This window comes from Salvia hispanica, chromosome 1 (assembly GCF_029641045.1).
Source record: "Salvia hispanica isolate PSC_SH4W2 chromosome 1, Shi_PSC_v1, whole genome shotgun sequence".
Taxonomy (NCBI): domain Eukaryota; kingdom Viridiplantae; phylum Streptophyta; class Magnoliopsida; order Lamiales; family Lamiaceae; genus Salvia; species Salvia hispanica.
The window spans coordinates 13,991,239-14,009,987 of NC_142692.1; the positions used below are offsets into that span (position 1 = coordinate 13,991,239).

Genomic DNA, 18,749 nt, shown 5'->3' on the forward strand with positions numbered 1-18,749 from the left:
ACGGACCAAATAATGGCCTTAAAATAGTGCAAAATCCGTGCGTATCAACTCCCCCAAACTTACATTTTTGTTTGTCCTCGAACAAAACAATAAAGACACAAGAATAGACGCACAGAATGCACAAGGACTAGACGTCATAATTGCCTCAAAAGATGGAAGAACAGATTAAGCATGTATTAACGCAATCAAATCAAGTAAGGCTTATTAGTGCACTTTCACTACTAACTCGTGGAACACCTTGAATGTTAGAGTTTGTATACTAGAAATCACGTTTCGAGTGATTGAATACTGTAAAACTCTTATTTTATTTTCCAATGAATAAAACAGATTATTTTTGTCATAATGTTGTTATGTTTTACATTTAATGGATGTTAATACATGTTTAAGTGTATAAGTTAACTTAACAAAGTCTAAGTCTTTGTTTTAGTAGACCGGTTGTGGGCGTCATCCACTTTAAGGTAACACGGTCAGTTCTAAACAAAGAAAAAGATGAATTTCACAACCTAGATGGAATTTGACTATCCATCGAGAAAGGTTGCAATGTCAGTACGCATATTTCTAAGCCTTACTGAAATAAGATGACATTGGTGTGGTATAGCACTGAACGGATCTAACAGCAAGACTTGTCCTTAGGCTATCTACTGAAAGGCGAGGTCTTGATAAATATTTGTTTCTTAATCAATGTAGGTGTGCATTGAGCATACGGTATTGATTATGCATTACTTTGACTTATCAAATGGTGCGGGTTTTTCGTAACCCAATTATCCTGATATATTGGGTAGTGGTGATCAATATCTAGCGGTGCTAGGATTGCTATTATATTGAATCGTGCGCGAGCTAAGTCTCGTTTGATAATGTCCTCAAGAGGAGCGCGAAACAATGTTTTATTATTCGGAACCTAGCTAGTTGGAGTTTGATTACTCTATGAATAATAAATAAGTGTTTCATGCTAAGTCCACTCTTGGAATTAATAAGAAGTTATTTAATTAAGTCAATAGCAGACATTAATTAATTAATGGACATTTTAATCTTAAGCGCGGGAAATGAAAGTTAAACGGAAACCCGGATTACTTGTAATTTCGGATTTGGATGGGGAGAGTTCAATATTACTTCTGTAGCGGGTGCTCGTAATATTCCAATTATAACTTATATTAAATTGTGGGTTCAATTTAATTAGTAAAAAGTAAATTGGATGAGCCCATATCCAAAACCTTCCATAGATCCCTGTCTGGGCCCAAAAGGAACTTAATATAAATAGGAGAATAAAGGAGACAGAAATAATACAATTTCATTATTTGTAATTTTCGAAAATTTCAGCCTCCCCAGCTGTAGGAATTTTCGAATTCCACTCCTATTCCCAAAAGGATTTCTTCTGTCTTCTTTATTTAAGTCTTAGTATTCTAGTAAGATCAGCCCACACTGATATTAGAGTACAGTTCGGGAACCAGAGAGAAGATTTGTGGTCTAGTATTCAAAGCATCACGTGGAGAAGAAGCTAGCCATCTTCAATTCTTTGGAGAATTAATTAGGTATTTTTCTGCTCCGTAGAAAAGTATGTTTTAGGTTTCAATATTCTTAAAGCATGATTAATTCAAGTTATGAGCATGATACATGTGATAATTACGCGAATAGATTTTGTCTAAATAATCTGCTAAATAGATTTGATTATTATGTGATTTATTGGTGTGATTAATGATTGTAAAATTATGATAATCAAGTTCAACACCGCTTCCGCTGCCGGTTCCATCATTGAATTCACGCATTCACATGTGGCAATCTTCCAAAGATGGGAAGTGTTCTCTCACTCTCAAAGTGTATAGAGGCAATGTGTATATATATAGCACTCAAATCATGCATCATGCAAGGTTTACCATAGACTTTCTCAGAGTCTAATCCCTTCTCTACTAAATGTGATTAAGCTTCAAAAGTCCAAAAGGTCTTTACATTCGGTTGTAATGTAGGCTCTTTGGTAGGTGAGGAATATTTGGCTAAAAAGTGACTAAAATAAAAAAATATCCCAAGTAGAGTTAAAGTGACTCCACTTTTCTAAACCCAAGACACTTTTAACACTTTATTTATTTTTCTCCTTCAACTCACTTTCCAATCCTTTGTAAAAAAAAAAATTCTTTTCACAACCTTCCAGGCTTTTTTTTTCTTTCTTACACATTGATGCACTTTTATTAGCACTAAATAAACCTGCAAGTATACAGAGTATATATAGTATAGCTAAAGGTTAGTACCGGATATCGAACACGGGGAAGACTAACACAAAGTGTCTATCCTCTACTGAGACTCAATTACTATATGGAAAAACATTTTGGTTTTGAAAACTTTTGAAAAACGGAAAACAATAGAAATCATAGATCAACTAAGAGCAGATAAATCAAGAGAAAAACAATAGAGATAAGGGAATCCCAGGGATGTGTGTTCACAGTTATGGTTATACAAAATTCCAACTACAATACCCTTGCACAGTTATTACTTTGATAGAACGAGTCACCTAGGTTATGCTCATGCGAAACAAACGTTGATTACAAGATTAGGGTTGTCAATCCTAACACGTAACTCCAAAAAGCTCCTAAGACCCTTAAATAGTCCTCACTCTCAATTAACAGTGTCGTTTTAAAGGAAGCTAACTGTAGTTTCTACTAAGTGGATCTAACTCGCTAGAACTCTGTCACAGTTTTGAAGCAAGTTATATTAAATCATACACGATTGTGTCACTCAATCATGCAGCATCAAAACTACTTATGGAAGAAACAAAGTAAAAACAAAACCGATATTAAAAAGAAAACGGAACTTGTATAACCAAAGTCGTTACTAACACATCCCTAGAATCCTATGAGTTTAGTTACACATAATTGAATAAGCTAAAAACATAGATTGAAGGGAAGTCAATTTGAACATAAAACTAAAGCAAATAAAACCCGTGGGTTGAATCCTTGTCGTTCTTGATGTTCTTGAAATCCTTCTCCAACTCCTTGCACCAATGAAGTACTCTAGGTCTTGATCTCTATGAGTTATTTTGCAAGTAGAAGTTCTCTCTTTTTGATGAAGCTTGAGGCCTTATTTATGGGGAAAAGCCATGCCTTGTTGTAGAAGGAAAAAAATCTCCAAAATATGGTAAAACTGGGTGCAAATCTAGGGCTTCTCGGATTCGCCGCCTTTTTCCGGCAGGCCGCCGCACCTTGGCCGGCGGTCGCCGCGTTGGATTCCAGAGAGTTTGTTCCCTCGGCGGCTGACCGCCGTACATCTTCCGGCGGTCGGTGGGCGAGACTTCTCTTCCAAGCACATTTTTCCGAGGCGGACCGCTGCATTGATCTGCCCGTCGGGCGCCGGCGGTCGCCGCACACGTCCACGGCGGTCGTCGGTCGCCGTCTGACTCCAGATTCCCAAACTTGGCGTTTTGGCACCCTTTTTCGGCTCAATTATGCACATTTCTCACAAAACACGTCAAAATACCAAAATAGACAAAATACGCAAATAATGGACGTGTAGAGTGACTTTGACATAAAAAACGGACCAAATAATGGCTTTAAAACAGTGCAAAATCCGAGCGTATCACACATCCTTTTTTTTTTAAGATCATGCACATATTTAGAATTTTTCTTGATTTCACAACTTGTACTTTCTTTACATTAAGCACACTACTTTTATATTTCCCCCTTATCTCTCTAATTCTTTTACAAAATAAGATAGCAAAAACTAACTAACCCAAGAAATTGTCCCCATTATGTTGGCTTCCAAAGAAAAGGCTTAAAGGCTCAAAATTGGCTCCAAAGGGAAAAAATTTCAAAATTTTTGAGAGGGTCGAAAATTTTTGGATAAATGCAGGCTAGAAAAGATGGCCAATCATCCTCCTAAATCAACTTAAACACTATGTAAACTTAGGCAAAACTAAGAGCAAGTTCTAAAAACATGTACACGAATGCAGATAAATCACACAAGAATGAAATAATAGGCTCAAGTCCTCACAAGGTAAAAGCATGATTCAAGGCGAACAAGCAATTTACTAATTATGCACCTTTTCACCAAACCATCAAATCAAGACGTTAAGCCACACTTAAATATAGATGGAATGTAATATCATCGGCAACTCGATCTAAAGTGTGTCCCTAAGCATGCGTGTTTCTAAGTTCTTCATGTTCAGTTCACGACATAGATTCAAGAAAACATTTTTTTGAACACAAAATTCACCTATGGGGTTTTGAAAACAAAAACAAAAACTTTAAAACACGAACCTAAACTCACGGTCCACCACTTCATGCCCTCAAACTTATTTACAACAAAGTGTAAAATAAGTTTGTATAGTCGGTAGGGACGTGAGTGAACTACTGAAAAAAAAACGTACCTTGAAAACTCTCGCATCGAGGCTAGACCGGGCGAAAGTTGAGAAACTTCGAAAAAATCGCGCTGGAAATTACGCCCAGGCGGCGGTCCGCCGCGGCATGTTCGGCGGTCGCCGCGCAATAACAGATTGTTCCAGCGAGCAGGTGGCGGACCGCCGCAGCACATGCGGCGGTCGCCACGTAGAGGTCAGAGCCTGCGAAAAATTAAACCAAAACCAAAAATACTTAAAATTAAAGCAAAATTTGTCAAAAACATAAAAAAAAAAAAAAAAAAAAAAAAAAAAAAAAAAAAATTGTCTTAAAACATCCAAAAACATGGTACAAATGTTCATTTAAAGTCATTGAGCTTGACTTCTTCAATCTTGAGGAGGAGGGAAACGGGCGTTGAGGTCGTCGAATGCACCAACAAGATAGGCGATATCGCCACTCATTGTTTGGCGCTCTTGTCGAGCCTCGGTGGCCATCCGGTGGAGCTCTTCAATCTCATGATGGCGATGCACGTCTTCAAGCCTTTGTTGCTCCCAAAATTGTTGTTCTGCCGTGTGCCAATCGCCTTGAGCCGTCCATCCTTGGCGATTGTAGGCGTTCTCCCTTAGTTGCTCCGCCCACCGGGTGTCCCAAGTGTTGGACACGTTTTGCATGTAGGAGTAGATATCTCCTAGTTGGGCGGAGGTGTTTGCTTGAAACTCCTTATCGGGGTTCGGCCATCCGCGGCGGCGGTTTGCTCTAGTCCGGCGGCGATGTCCCTCGACTTCCTCCTCTTCTTCTTCTTCTTGGCGGCGGTGGCGGCGGCACTCGACTCTCTTGGGCGTGCGAGTGCTCCCCTTCTTCGGTGTAGTGATCGATAGCATCGAAGGCGGAGTCTTCATCGGCCTCAAAGATGGGGATGTGAGCCGGGATATTCCTCTTCTTAAACTCCCCGTTGATGGGGTTAGCCTCAATGGCTCTTCGGTGCGCCGGGGTGTTGAGCTTCCAATTAACTTGGTTTGCCCAAACGTCGACCTTAGTCAACTGCGGGATGGGAACGGGGAAGTGATCCCCCGCCACTTGTAGGAAAAATCATTGACCCCAATAGTAGGTCTTCAATAACCCCACCGAGAAGAGCACCTCATAGGTGATAAAGCGTTCACCGCCATATTCCGTCAAACCGACGAAAGAAACCTCCAAATGCTCAGCGATTGCCGTGATTAACCCCCCACAACATATAACGCCGCCATCCTTCTTCGTGATCCGGTCCACATAGATAGTAAAAAGGGTTCCATAGTCGAATCCCTTCTTGTTGAGGAGGCACCAAATCACATTCAACTCTGTTTGGGAGACACTTCCCCCGTCGACCCTAGCAAACATAAGTTGGGTCATGGCTCGGTGGAGGTACCGCAAAATCGGGTTGCGGATTGAGGAAGACTTGGCGTAGCCCGCGGCGTGCTCGTGCTCATTCGTCATCGCACCCCAAACCTCATCAAAGTCATAATTATTATCGGTCTCGGGGTTGGGGTCGAAGCAATGGAAGATTCTGCAAAGATCCTCCATGGTGAGCGAGTGCCATCGGTTGCCTAGGCGGAAATCGATGCTAAGCGGGATGTTTTGCCGGCGATCCTTTGTGACCTTCAACGAGCTTAGGAACTCGAGAGTATACTTCCTAAACGACGGCCGCTTCCTCTCAAACATGTACCGAAGGCCGTTCCCATCACCTACATCACATAACGCCCAAAAGTCCTCCGCGATCCCCAAAGTTTGAAGAGGGAAATCGTGGGGGTACCTTGAGGGCGTCGTCTCTCGCGCCGACAACTTCTTCCACATAGCCTTTTGCTCGTTCGAGGCAAGGCTAATGCCATAGTTCTTCGCGTTCTCGGGCTTTCCCTTTGATCTTATTTTTCTACAAACGAAAAGTACAGCACTTAAAAAGTATACCAACAATGGGAAATCAAAGGTTCCCCCAAACTTGCACTCTTATAAGCAATACCAAAGAATCAACATGTAAGTGCAAGCTTAGGTGTACAAAAATTTCTAGATGGTATCATGGAAACATGTAGAACATAAACATTCAAACTAGGAAACACAAATCCATCCCCCAACGCGAATTCATCCCCCATGCAGAGACGTATCAACAATAAATCAATACATATCAACAATCTCTATAGGATACTCAAGTATTGCAATTCATGGAAATAATAATAGTCTCACAATGCTATGAACATGATTGCAACATAAGAACAAGTATAAACAAGAAGGAATCACTATTCACAAAGTTTCAAAACTATCACCAAAACACAATATCACCATGGAAATCCACAAATAAACATACACAATCATCCCTCATCGTAAAATAAGAGTTTTCACCGAACAATTCATCCAAAACATGCTTAAATCCATGGAAGAAGTAGAACAAAACTCAGAAATTTAGTTAGGATTCATACCTTGTGTTGAGTGAGAATTGGAGAAGATGAACTCTAAACTTGGAGAGAATTGAGAGAATGAAAGTGTGGGTGTGTGAAATTGGTGATTTATAAAGGTGGGGGTAGTGTGCAAGGAAGGAATTTTAGAAGGAATGGGAGAAAGAATGGAAAACTTACCTTTTAAACTGCATTCTTGTCTCTGGACTGCGCGCAGCGGGCCGCCGCACGGGGCGTTTAAACAGGGATTCCTGGCAGGCCGCCGCAGCCCGTTCAGCGGTTCCTCTGGCCCGCCCTAAGCCTGCCCTAAGCCCGACCTATCCTGCACATGTGAAAACACGTGTGGCGACCGCCACGCGTTAAATATATATATTTTTTAAAGGGAACGAAAATAAAGAAAATAACAAAATTAAAGAAATTGGGTTGCCTCCCAACAAGCGCTTTTGTTTTTAGTCGTTTGCTCGACTTGAAGTGGCCCACTAATTGGGCGGATCAGCGACCCGAGTGTTGAAAATGGGCATAGGAAGCAACTTGGTCCCTAGCTTCTTCCACCACTTGTACTTCCCCTTATTGGTTTTGATAACATAAATCTCGGGGTCCTCCGTGGGTGCCTTCTTCCTCTTTTGCTTCTTTTTCTGCGGGATAGAGGTGGAGGGATTAGTATCGTCCTTTTTGGGAGAACGTCTTACCTCTTTTACAATGTAGATGGTGGAGGTAGCATGATCCTCTACTTCAAAGGGGTCTTCGGGTTCGGTCAAATCCGTGACCATGATTTCCCTAAACTGTCGTTCCATCTTTGCCCGCTTTGCTTCCTCAAACTTGAGCATCTCGCTTTCGATCTTATAGGTGGATTGGCTATGGTTATCGCTAATTGTGATCCGCCACGACCTACATCAATCAAAGCTTTGCAAGTAGCAAGAAAATCTCTCCCTAAGATTAGAGGGACGTTCTTGTCTACTTTCATGTCAAGCACAATAAAATCGGCGGGAAAAATGAAATCATCGACTTTCACTAGGACATCCTCAATCATACCAACAGTTTTTATAGACGAGTTATCGGCCAACCTGAGTGTTACGTCTGAAGTTTTTAGTGGCCCAATGTTGAGCTTTTCGTAGTACTTCAGTGGCATGAGATTGATGGAAGATCCTAAATCGCATAGGGCTTTGTCAACCTTTCCCTCTCCATTCTGGCATTGGATAATGAATTGGCCCGGATCTCTCTGTTTCAATGCCTTCTCCTTTTGGATGATCTCGCTACAATGATGTGGTAGCTTAAGGTTGGCTTTTGTCGGCATTCTCTTCCTCATCACCGCCTCCCTTAGTAGCTTCGCATATTTAGGTATTTCCTGCAACGATTCAACTAGAGGAATGTTAGTATGAACCTTACAAAACATGTTCAAAAAATGCTTGAACTGCTCTTCGAGTTTAAACTTCCTCTTTGGTTGAAAAGGTAGCACAATCCCACTGTGCCGCACGAGTCCTTGCTGAGTGGCTGCATCTGCCTTGTCTATGGCGGCCCGTCGTGGTGTGTGCGGCGGTCCGCCGGCGGCTGGGCAGATTCCATTCACTGCTTCAGCGGCGGCCCGCTGCAATGGTTGCGGCGGTCCGCCGGCGGCTGGGCAGTCCCCAATTTTCTGCTTTGCCACACACTTCTTATTGATGTCATCCACTCGTGCGGCTGCCTTTGCCCTGTCCTCGTCCAACTTCTTTTGGATTTGCTCCATTTGAGTGTTGATGTTGGCTATGGCAGTTGAGATCGTGTTCATTCCCTGCTCGAGGTTGTTTATTCTAGCTTCAACCACTCCGATCTTGGTGTCATTAACCTTCCTGTCTTGCGTGATTACTTCCAAGATCCTTGTGATCCCTTGGTCATACATTTCCTCCTTCTTGGTCGCCTCAACTACTCCTCCCTTGCTAACATTAAATCCTGCGGGGGGTTGCAAGTAATTATTGTTAGAATAAGAGATATTAGCATGAGGTCGGTTTCCATTATAATTATTGAAATTATCGCCCCCCTGATTAGGGCGATAATTATTGTTGTAATTTCCATTGGAACCGCCTCCTTGCATGTAGTTGATTTCATCCACTATCGGGGCAGGAGTTTCGGGTTTAGAGACCGCTATGATGGAGGTCGGTGGAATCAGGTCCTCCTTCCTTGATGTATCCATTTGGTCCACCCTAACTCTAAGCTCGGCCAATTCCTTCGCAAAAGAACTTTCCTCGGCCTCTTCAATTGCAGCTATCCTTTTCAAGCTATGCCTTTCTTTCGACCACCCCCTGCTGTTGGTGGCGAATTCCTCTATCACTGCCATGGCTTCCTCACCTGACTTCCTTACGAATCCTCCATTTGCACCTGAATCAAGCATGGCACAAATCTTCTCGTTAAACCCATTATAGAGAATTCTTACCTGATGGTCCACGGTGAAACCATGGTTAGGGCATTTCCGGAGAAGAGCTTTGAAACGAGAAAACGCCTTGTAGAGGGGCTCGTCATGGCCTTGGATGAACTAGAAGATCTCACTTTTGAGCTTCAAAATTGTGCCCAGCGGATAGTACTTGTCGAGGAAGGCAGCTACAATGTCCTTCCATGTGGAGACCTTTTCTCTGGGCATGCATTCAAACCACTCCGTAGCAGAATCAGTTAATGAAAAGGGGAAGAGTCTTACCCTTATAGCATCGTCATCGACACCGTTCAATTTGAGAGTATTTGAGATCTCCACAAATTTGGAGAGATGGCGATTGGCATCCTCTGTAGCCCTTCCTGCAAAAGGAGTTTGCTCGACCCTTTGAATAAGGGGCATGCGTAACTCAAAATTGTTAGCGTCAATACGAGGTCCTTCGGGAAAGGTAATCAAATTCCCATGATTGAACATGTTCATCACGAGTTGTATTTCCTGATTCTTCTTCTCCAAAGCCTCGTGGGCTGCCCTTTCCGCATCTCTCTCATCCATCAGCAACTTCATCATTTCTTGTAGCTTTTCGATGTTTGTTCAGTCACCCATTGTTCCTAATCCTTTTTCACTTCTTATTTTCCTACGAGTTCTTTCAAGTTCTAAATCGTGCGGTTCTAGGCTGTCCTTCCCAGAGCAAGTTCGCATACAAAACCTGCAAGAATCTAAAACAAAAACAAATTAAAGAACTAAAATAAAAAATGAAAGCAATTAAACCCCAAAGTAGCAAAATTATCCGTTTGAAGATATCACTCCAAAGTGAATTGTCTACTCCGGCAACGACGCCAAAAACTTGATGCACTTTTTATTAGCACTAAATAAACCTGCAAGTATACAGAGTATATATAGTATAGCTAAAGGTTAGTACCGGATATCGAACACGGGGAAGACAAACAAAAAGTGTCTATCCTCTACTAAGACTCAATTACTATCTGGAAAAGCAAGTAGGTTTTGAAAATTTTTGAAAAACTAAAAACAATAAAAACATAAAACAACTAAATGCAAATAAAACACGGAGATAAGCGATAGAGATAAGGGAATCCCAGGGATGTGTGTTCACAGTTATGGTTATACAAAATTCCAACTACAATACCCTAGCACAGTTTATACTTTGAAATGACGAGTCACCTAGCTTATGCTCATGCGATACAAACGTTGATTACAAAGTTAGGGTTGTCAATCCTAACACGTAACTCCAAAAAGCTCCTAAGACCCTTGAAAATTCCTCACTCTCAATTAACAGTGTCGTTTTAAGGGAAGCTAACTGTAGTGTCTACTAAGTGAATCTAACTCGCTAGAACTCTGTCACAGTTATGAAGCAAGTTATATTAAATCATACAAGATTGTGTCACTCAATCATGCAGCATCAGAACTACTTAGGGAAGAAACAAAGTAAAAATAAAACGGATATTAAATAGAAAAAGGAATTTGTATAACCAAAGTCGTTACTAACACATGCCTAGAATCCTATGAGTTTAGTTACACATAATTGAATAAGCTAAAAACATAGATTGAAGGGAAGACAATTTGAACATAAAACTAAAGCAAATAAAACCCGTAGGTTGAATCCTTGTCGTTCTTGATGTTCTTGAAATCCTTCTCCAACTCCTTGCACAAGTGAAGTACTCTATCTCTTGATCTCTATGAAGTATTTTGCAAGTAGAAACTCTCTCCTTTTGATGAAGCTTGAGGTCTTATTTATAGGGAAAAACCAATCCTTGTTGTAGAAGGAGAAGATCTCAAAAATATGGTAAATCTTGGAGCAAATCTAGGGCTTCTCGAATTCGCCGCCTTTCTCCGGCGGGCCTCCGCACCTTGGCCGGCGGTCGCCGCGTTGGACTCCAGAGAGTCTGTTCCCTCGGCGGCGGACCGCCGCACGACTTCCGGCGGTCACCGGACGAGACTTCTCTTCCAAGCGTATTTTTCCGAGGCGGACCGCTGCATTGATCTGCCCGTCGGGCGCCGGCGGTCGCCGCACACATCCGCGGCGGTCGGCGGTCGCCGTCTCCAGATTTCCAGACTTTGCGTTTTGGCTCCCTTTTTTGGCTCAATTATGCACGTTTATCACAAAACACGTCAAAATACCAAAATAGACAAAATATGCAAATAATGGACGTGTAGAGTGACTTTGACATAAAAAATGGACCAAATAATGGCCTTAAAATAGTGCAAAATCCGAGCGTATCAGGAAGGTCATGGGTACCGGCACTGCTGTTGTACTCACCGGAGGAGTTGAGCTTCGTCCGCTTCGGCCAGCTAGCTTCAACACCCATACAAAACTTGGCGGAATTCTGCACTACATGATAGACCTCCCAATAATTGAAGACGCCGAACTTCTTCTCCTTGTCGGGGTACTGCTGCATGGACACAGTCTTCACATCCTCCATGAACATGCCACTGGTTACAGTGCGGAGGTTGTTTTGGTAGATGCTGGCAAATCGACTGAGGGCCCTCCTCAGTCGCTCCCACTGTTTCCGGCGTTGCTCTCCATCGTGAGGCTTCCCACCCGGCAGTTTGAATTTGAGGTAGCTCTGGCTAATGCGCCACCACATTCTGTCGATATGCTGGTTAGCCCCGATGTAGGGTTCCTCGACTATACCGACCCAGGCCTGAGCCAGCGCGACACACTCCGCTACGCTCCAGACGGTCCTCTTTCCCTCTCCGACCTCCTCCTCCCCCCCTCGCCCCCCCACCCTCGTCCCCCGCACGTGTGGACGAGGTAGTGCCCTTGCCCTTGCCCTTCTTCTTCGACCTCCCTACCGCTGGTGGTATCTCAGTGGGAGACTCCCTGACCGGAGATATCCCAACTCCTCAAAAGAGAAAGTCTCCAGAGGCATACTCTAGGAATCGCTAGACAATAAATCCATGTAGGGGCGATAGACATTGTCCTCAGGTGATTGGGGGACCCCCAGCCTGCTATCCCCCGTAGCGGCAGGCATGTCCTGCATCATACCGGGCATCATTCCCCCCATCAACCTTGGCGCCATCTCCGTCATCCCTCTACTCACCCCTGGCATCTGGGCACCATCCCACCTATCCAAGGGTACATATTGTAGTACACGGCATCATCCCCGCCATTTGGGGTTGGGGATCATCTCGGACATCCCTGCAGTTCCGCCGGCGTTTCCCCTACCTCCAACGGGAAACGTCTGCGTTTGTGACTCGCTCGTGGCGGGAGAATCACTGTCGTGCTCCATTTATCTTCAAAAGAAATGAAATTAGAAAGAGAGAAACTGGTTTAAACAAGTGGTGCGAATGAAATGAAGTTCAACAAGCTGTATATAGGGACGTCCGCCGGGACGTCCGTCGTGGCACCGCAATGGCGGACGTCACGACGGACGTCGCCGGAAGGCCGCGGATACCTCACATCCGCCGAAGACGTCCGCGTCCGCCTCTCTCGACCTAATGGCGGACGTCCCGCGCGGATGCCCAGCACGCCGGTCCGACGTCCGCCGGGGCATCCACTATTGCGGATGCTCTTTTATAAATCCCAAATTCATATTATAATTACTAGTTATAGTTTATTTGATCAACGTTATTGTTTTTCTATTATTCTAAATTAAAGCCATACGAAATAAATATGCTATCCAATAACTATTTCTTATTACTCTCTTCGTCATTTTTAATTTGTCATCATTTCATCGTGTACAAGTTTTAATAAATGTAATAAAAACTATGTTGAAAAAGTTTGTGGCTTACGAGTCCCATTTTTATATTGTAGTTTTACAATATGAGTGAAAATGAGTTAGTGGAATGTGAAAATTACCAAAAATGATAAAAGCGAAATGTGATAAATTTTGAAGGATAGACAAATATAAAAGTAAGTAACAAATTTTCAGAGATGGATGAAGTACTTGGTTGAAAATAATACTAATTTCATGTAGTCAAAATAATACACTTGGATTCTACTTTTAAATCTCAAAATTTTGAATTACATAAAAATAGTTTTGTTATTGGTAATTTAACTTTCTCCACTAAAATACTACGCACTTTTTTTTTATATTATTAATTATGTACTAAAAGTAAAAAACTTTGTTATTATAAAAATATTTACGAAAGAGATTGTCTGAGATAATAATACTAACATTGTTAACAATTATCTCAACAAAAAGAAAAGAGGACACGGCACCTGTAGCCATTTTAAGAAAATTCATAATATATGTAAAATTACGTCCATTTTATTCGAGGACACATAAATATATAAGAAATTAAGTATGAAATAGCGCAGGTGGAACGAAGCAGCTGAGTGAGAAAGAGTCCGGAGATTAGAAGAAGAAAAGGTGAAAAAAAACATAGGAAAGAAAACGTTTGTCAATCCTCAAATTTGCAGATTCCCTTGTAATCGATAGTTTTACAATTTTTGTTTTTCTTTTCTTTTCTTGTTTTTCTTCCCGATAGAAAAAATCCGGTTTTTTCTTTATAATAATTAGAAGAAATCTGTAATATTCCTGATTTTGTTCATGGAGTTTCCGATGGGGAAATGTGTACGTATATTCATGTGTGTATTAGCAGCATCAGCTACGTCGTTTCGGTTAGTGTCTTCATCATCGACTTGTGAACGCGATTCCATGGAATTTCTTCACGATCTGAATTCTCAGTGCCCCTTATCGATCCATTGCTCCTCGCCCCCAATTCAGGTAATTTATTAGTATAATTTGTTTGTTGTAAAAATTTCCCCCTATTATTGCACATAAGTGCGTCTAGGGTTTCAAGGCTGTTGCTTTTGCGTCTGTTGATTTAGAAAAATGCTGTAATTTTTGTTTTAATATTTATATGTCTGGATTATTCGATTTTGTATGCGTATGTCGGCTATTAGAGGGTTTTTTGATGTTATCGGTGTTGGATTGCACGCCTTTTTTCTCTCTCCATGTTTTCTTCTTTGTTATTGTGAGCTCATATTTCATCTTATTACTTGAGCTGTATGCTTTTGCGCAAAAAGAGTAAAATGACGTGGGATAGAATTGTATGGAGCTGATTGTTATTGGTATGAACATATTTTTTTTTTTTTGGCTTTGTTGGAAGCCTATATTGATTCTTGACTTGTTTGTTATCTTCTGTTTCGAAACTCTTTGTCATTGAAATTAGGTACCTCTAGTATTTCCCCTCAGAAGCCTTTGTAACTTCAAGTCATATTTGTACTGAAATATCAATTGCACACACACAAAGACACAACCTAATGAATGAGCTATGTTATTAAAATGACTTAACAGTGTTATGTACCATATGCAAGTGCCAAGTATCAACCTTAGGAATTCAACTACACATATATGTGTTGTGGTAGTTTCAGTTATAATAGTTTTAGTAGTTCGGTGGGATTGATATACAGGAGTGATGTTGATAAGCATATAAGTTAGGGGTCCCTAACTTAAACCAAAACCATGGTCAAAGGCAAAGGGTTAACTCCACCTGTGGAACCGATGTGGGATTCGAATCAATCTATTCCCCTTTCGAATCAAGTCCCACCATCCATTTACTGCCCCTTGACCAACATCTTCAGTGGCACCCCTTAGGTCACACCTTCGATTAGCCCCTTTTTGTAGCTGTAGGCCGTCCAGATCCATGTTCACGCTCGAAATTGATAACCATATAAGTTAAGGAGCCTAACTTAACCCAAAACCATGGTCAAAGCTGAAGGGTTGACTTCTGCTTATTTGATATCCCAAACTTTCATGCAGAGTCGATGTAGGATTCGTATCAGATGTAGTTCTATGTTTTAAGTTTAAATTGTCTTTATCTTTCTGCCATGTTGATTTTTTAGAGGTTTTCCTTTATGGTTTATATTTAATCATTTATTCATGCATTAATATGTAACTGAAGGTGAATGAAGAATCCCTTGAAAATGCTATGAGCTCCATTCAAGACAATGAATATACTGCAGTTCTTTTTTATGCTTCCTGGTGTCCTTTCTCAAGCATCTTCAAGTCAAGGTTTTCTACCCTTAGTTCCATGTATCCACAGATCAAACATATAATGGTCGACCAAACCTCAGTCCTACCCAGGTAAGTGTTTTCTTTTCCTTATTAACACCTCTTCAAGTTAAGAAGAGCTTATGCATTTCAAACAATGGTGAACCTATATTGTGTAGTCTCCTATAAACCAGAGATATGGGCATCTCAACTTATCCATCACACAGCATCAGCTTAACACAAAAGTAGTAGATGTCTATTTGCAGCCGTCTGTTGTTGGCACTTTCGCACTTCAAAATACAAGCTTGTTAACCTATGAAATTCCATTTACAAAATTTCTTTTCACTACCCAGAGCTTGTGGTCATTGCCGCATCTGCTTCAACAGTAGTTTGATTAAATGCCGGGCTATCTGAAGATGTTACTTGGTCAAATATTTAGTATGAATTAATCTCTTAGCTTTATATCAATAGTAGTACTTTTGTAGGGTAGGGTTCTTGATAGTTATGGTTTCTTCTGTTTCTTAGCTTATTCTATGTTCTAGCTCACCTCACTAAACTTTTAGATGCCATATTCAGTTAGGGAGGGTTATACTCTTTCTTTTTTAAATTGTTTGTGTTCAAGTCTTTGCTTTAGTTTAACTTGTCTGTTGTGTGCAGAGTCTTCTCAAGACACGGGATTCACAGTGTACCATCGCTACTGATTGTGAATAAAACTACTAGAGTGAGATATCATGGCCGAAAAGATCTCCATTCTGTTGTAAACTTCTACAAGAAAACTACAGGTACCAGTACCACCAATGGTCAAAAGTTGATTTCCTACTATTGTTCTTGATTGAGTTCATGCATATATATGTTTGTGGATTGATGAGTGCGTACATGATCTAGTTTTACTCAAATTTAGCTTAAGAATCTGATCACATTTATCTTCGTGTGTTTTCCTTCATAAATGGCCTTAACTACGTGTAACGTCCTAATATCAGAAGATGGCCAAAATAATTTTCATCCCTCCTTGAATTGTATCTTCCTTTATCTATGTGATGACATGATCAGTATATTTAAGCATTTGTGGGTGATGAAATTCTTTTATTTGGTTAGGGCTGGACCCTGTAGTGGATTTGGTAGAAGACACAACGTGCAATATTGAGAGCGAGGAGCGAGTATTTGGGGTTTGGAAAGGAGCATCATTGAAAGAGATTTTCTTAAGGGAACCTTATCTACTAATCTCTGTCGTATTTGTCATGTCAAAAGCTTTTTTATATCTCTTCCCAGAGATCGCATCTCATATAATGTCAATTTGGTTGGCATACATTCCTCATCTGAATATGGGGATCTTCGGAGAGTCGAGGCAGCTTATAGGTCGGGCACTGCATCTGATTGATGTAAAGAGAATTTGGAGCAAGCTAAAGGTGTGCAAGACTAGGAACTTCCACAGGGGAGCCAGGAATGCTCGGGTTTGGGCGTCTTCATTGGCCTCTGTTTCATTAGGCGAGACGTCATCATCTAGAGCATTATCTTCCAAGGACTTGTGAACCATTTTTGTACACCATTTGTTGCCACTGGGGTTTTCCCTTTTAACTGATGTAATCGTTAGTCTTTGCAGTCACTCTGGTTTCCTTGAGAAATATGTTATGTTATGTAAAGACTTGAGATATCGACTCTAGTGAGAGAAAAGCATGTAAATTTCTTAGACATATTCCTTTGGTTGTAAAATATACTACAAGTTGATGAGAACAAGTCCAAATAAGCGTAATGTGTTATTTACCATAGTGGTGAAACAAAGGCTAGAAATTAGAATAGACCCACCCCTACTAGATTTACTTCATTATTATGTGGCCTGATTATAAATATGTTTAGAAGAAGAAAGGAAGAAAAAATAAATTATGAGTTGGGTTAGCATGTTCTATTAATTGATGGCTTCAAGACAAAGCATACAACTAGTTTAATTATTCGAAATTTGAATAGACAGACATGCGCCTACACATGAATGATGGATGCATGCATTGTCTGGTCTCAACCTTCTATAGCATGCCATGTGCGAAACTATCTACTTAATTCATGTTCTTGACCATGAAATCTTCTCTTTTCTTTCCCTATAATGAGACCTTTTAAGCTGATTTTAATATGATATTTTGTCTCTTCTGCGGTTATTATTAGATGGAAAGCAAAATGGCTTAGTAGAGAATAAATACTCGTGATATTTGGATATGTGAAAGGTGTCTAAGTCTAACTTTGGTATTTATCCCTAATTATGTTGAAGATGCATGTGCTAATAGCATTATTAATACTGCCTTAATCAGGGACGGATCTAGAAAATCATTATAGAAGGGGCAAAAATAAATGTGGAGATATTTGAAGTGCTTGAGGAGGGGCATTTAAAGAAGAAACTAATATTAATTTTTTTTCTCCAATAGAATTTATACATAGTTATGAAATTTTGAGGGACTCCTTGCACATTAGATCCGTCCCTGGCCTTAATTATTGCCCGTTAACAAGATTCTTGTTTCAAGAAAATTAGGTGAATATTGATTTGAAAATGGAATCGTTATAAAAAAATTTCGCTAGTGTACATTAACTTGATTCTCTTCTTCTGTGTCTGTGTGCTTTCACTTATCTTCTTTTGCCGTGACCAAATTTTTTTTCCCATTAAGTATGCAACATTTGTTTTTCGCACTTGTTTTGGAAAAATTATAAAAATAAATAACTAAAGTGGTGAAAAAATAAAGTATGAGAAAAAATAATGTAGAAGAGAGTCCCTTTTACATTATTCTCTTTTTTACTTTATTTTTTCTACACTTTTAATTATTTATTACCATATTTCTAAAACATGTGAAACCCCCCCCCCCCCCCCTCGTTTTAGGGTCATTTTTTCAGAAGTTATGCGTGTCAAATTTGCTGGCAACTTCGAATTTTTCTGAGTCTTATTTTATTGCTTATAAGTGCGTAATATATATACTCAAAGCATAGATATATATGTTATCTTGTGTCACAATTAATTAATATTCATATATTAATGTGTAATTTAACTTAATTGTTAAAAGTAGTAGTATAGTAAGAACTTGCATAGAAGACAACAGTAAATGACAAGTTTGGCAATATTTTCTCAAAGAATTCTGAAAGTGGAAACTTAATTTTGGAAGACGAGTTTATTATCTAAAGAAGGCGAGCATCTCCAATGCCGGCTAGCCGATTCGCGTCGCTAGCCGGTCGGCTAGCCGAACCATTGGAGCAGGCCAGCGCCAAATCGGCGAAAAAACCGGCGTAGGCAGGCCGATTGCGTGGCGCTGGCCGATCCGCTGGCCGCCATTGTGGCGGCCCGATCGGCCAGCGGCGAATTTCGATTTTTTTTTTTTAAACCTATATAAACGCGATTTTAGTTTCATTTTCATTTGCACCACTTGTTTTAACGAGTTTTCTCTCTCTCTAACTTTCTGTACAAGAGCATCATCGAGCGATGAGTAACGCGGGTGGTAGTAGTGGTGGGGATGCTGAGGAGTACGAACGGAGGATAAACGAGGCTATGGAAGCCTACATGAACCGCGAGATGGAGCGGTACATGCGTAGGGTGGAACAGCAGGCGATACCTCGCCCTCCACGGGTTATCCACCGCCGAGCAGTGATTGATCGGGATCACGTAGCTGCACATCAACGGTTG

The 18,749-nt window shown here is 40.9% G+C and overlaps 1 protein-coding gene across 1 annotated transcript; it reads left to right on the forward strand.

The window, feature by feature from the left end:
* Positions 1 to 13,389: 13,389 nt before the first annotated feature.
* On the forward strand, positions 13,390 to 16,841 carry LOC125185205 (5'-adenylylsulfate reductase-like 5). The gene is made up of 4 exons (XM_048081705.2): positions 13,390 to 13,828; positions 15,009 to 15,190; positions 15,755 to 15,879; positions 16,193 to 16,841. The coding sequence occupies exons 1-4, from the start codon at positions 13,652 to 13,654 to the stop codon at positions 16,624 to 16,626; spliced, it is 918 nt and encodes a 305-aa protein (XP_047937662.1). The 5' UTR covers positions 13,390 to 13,651; the 3' UTR covers positions 16,627 to 16,841.
* Positions 16,842 to 18,749: the final 1,908 nt, after the last annotated feature.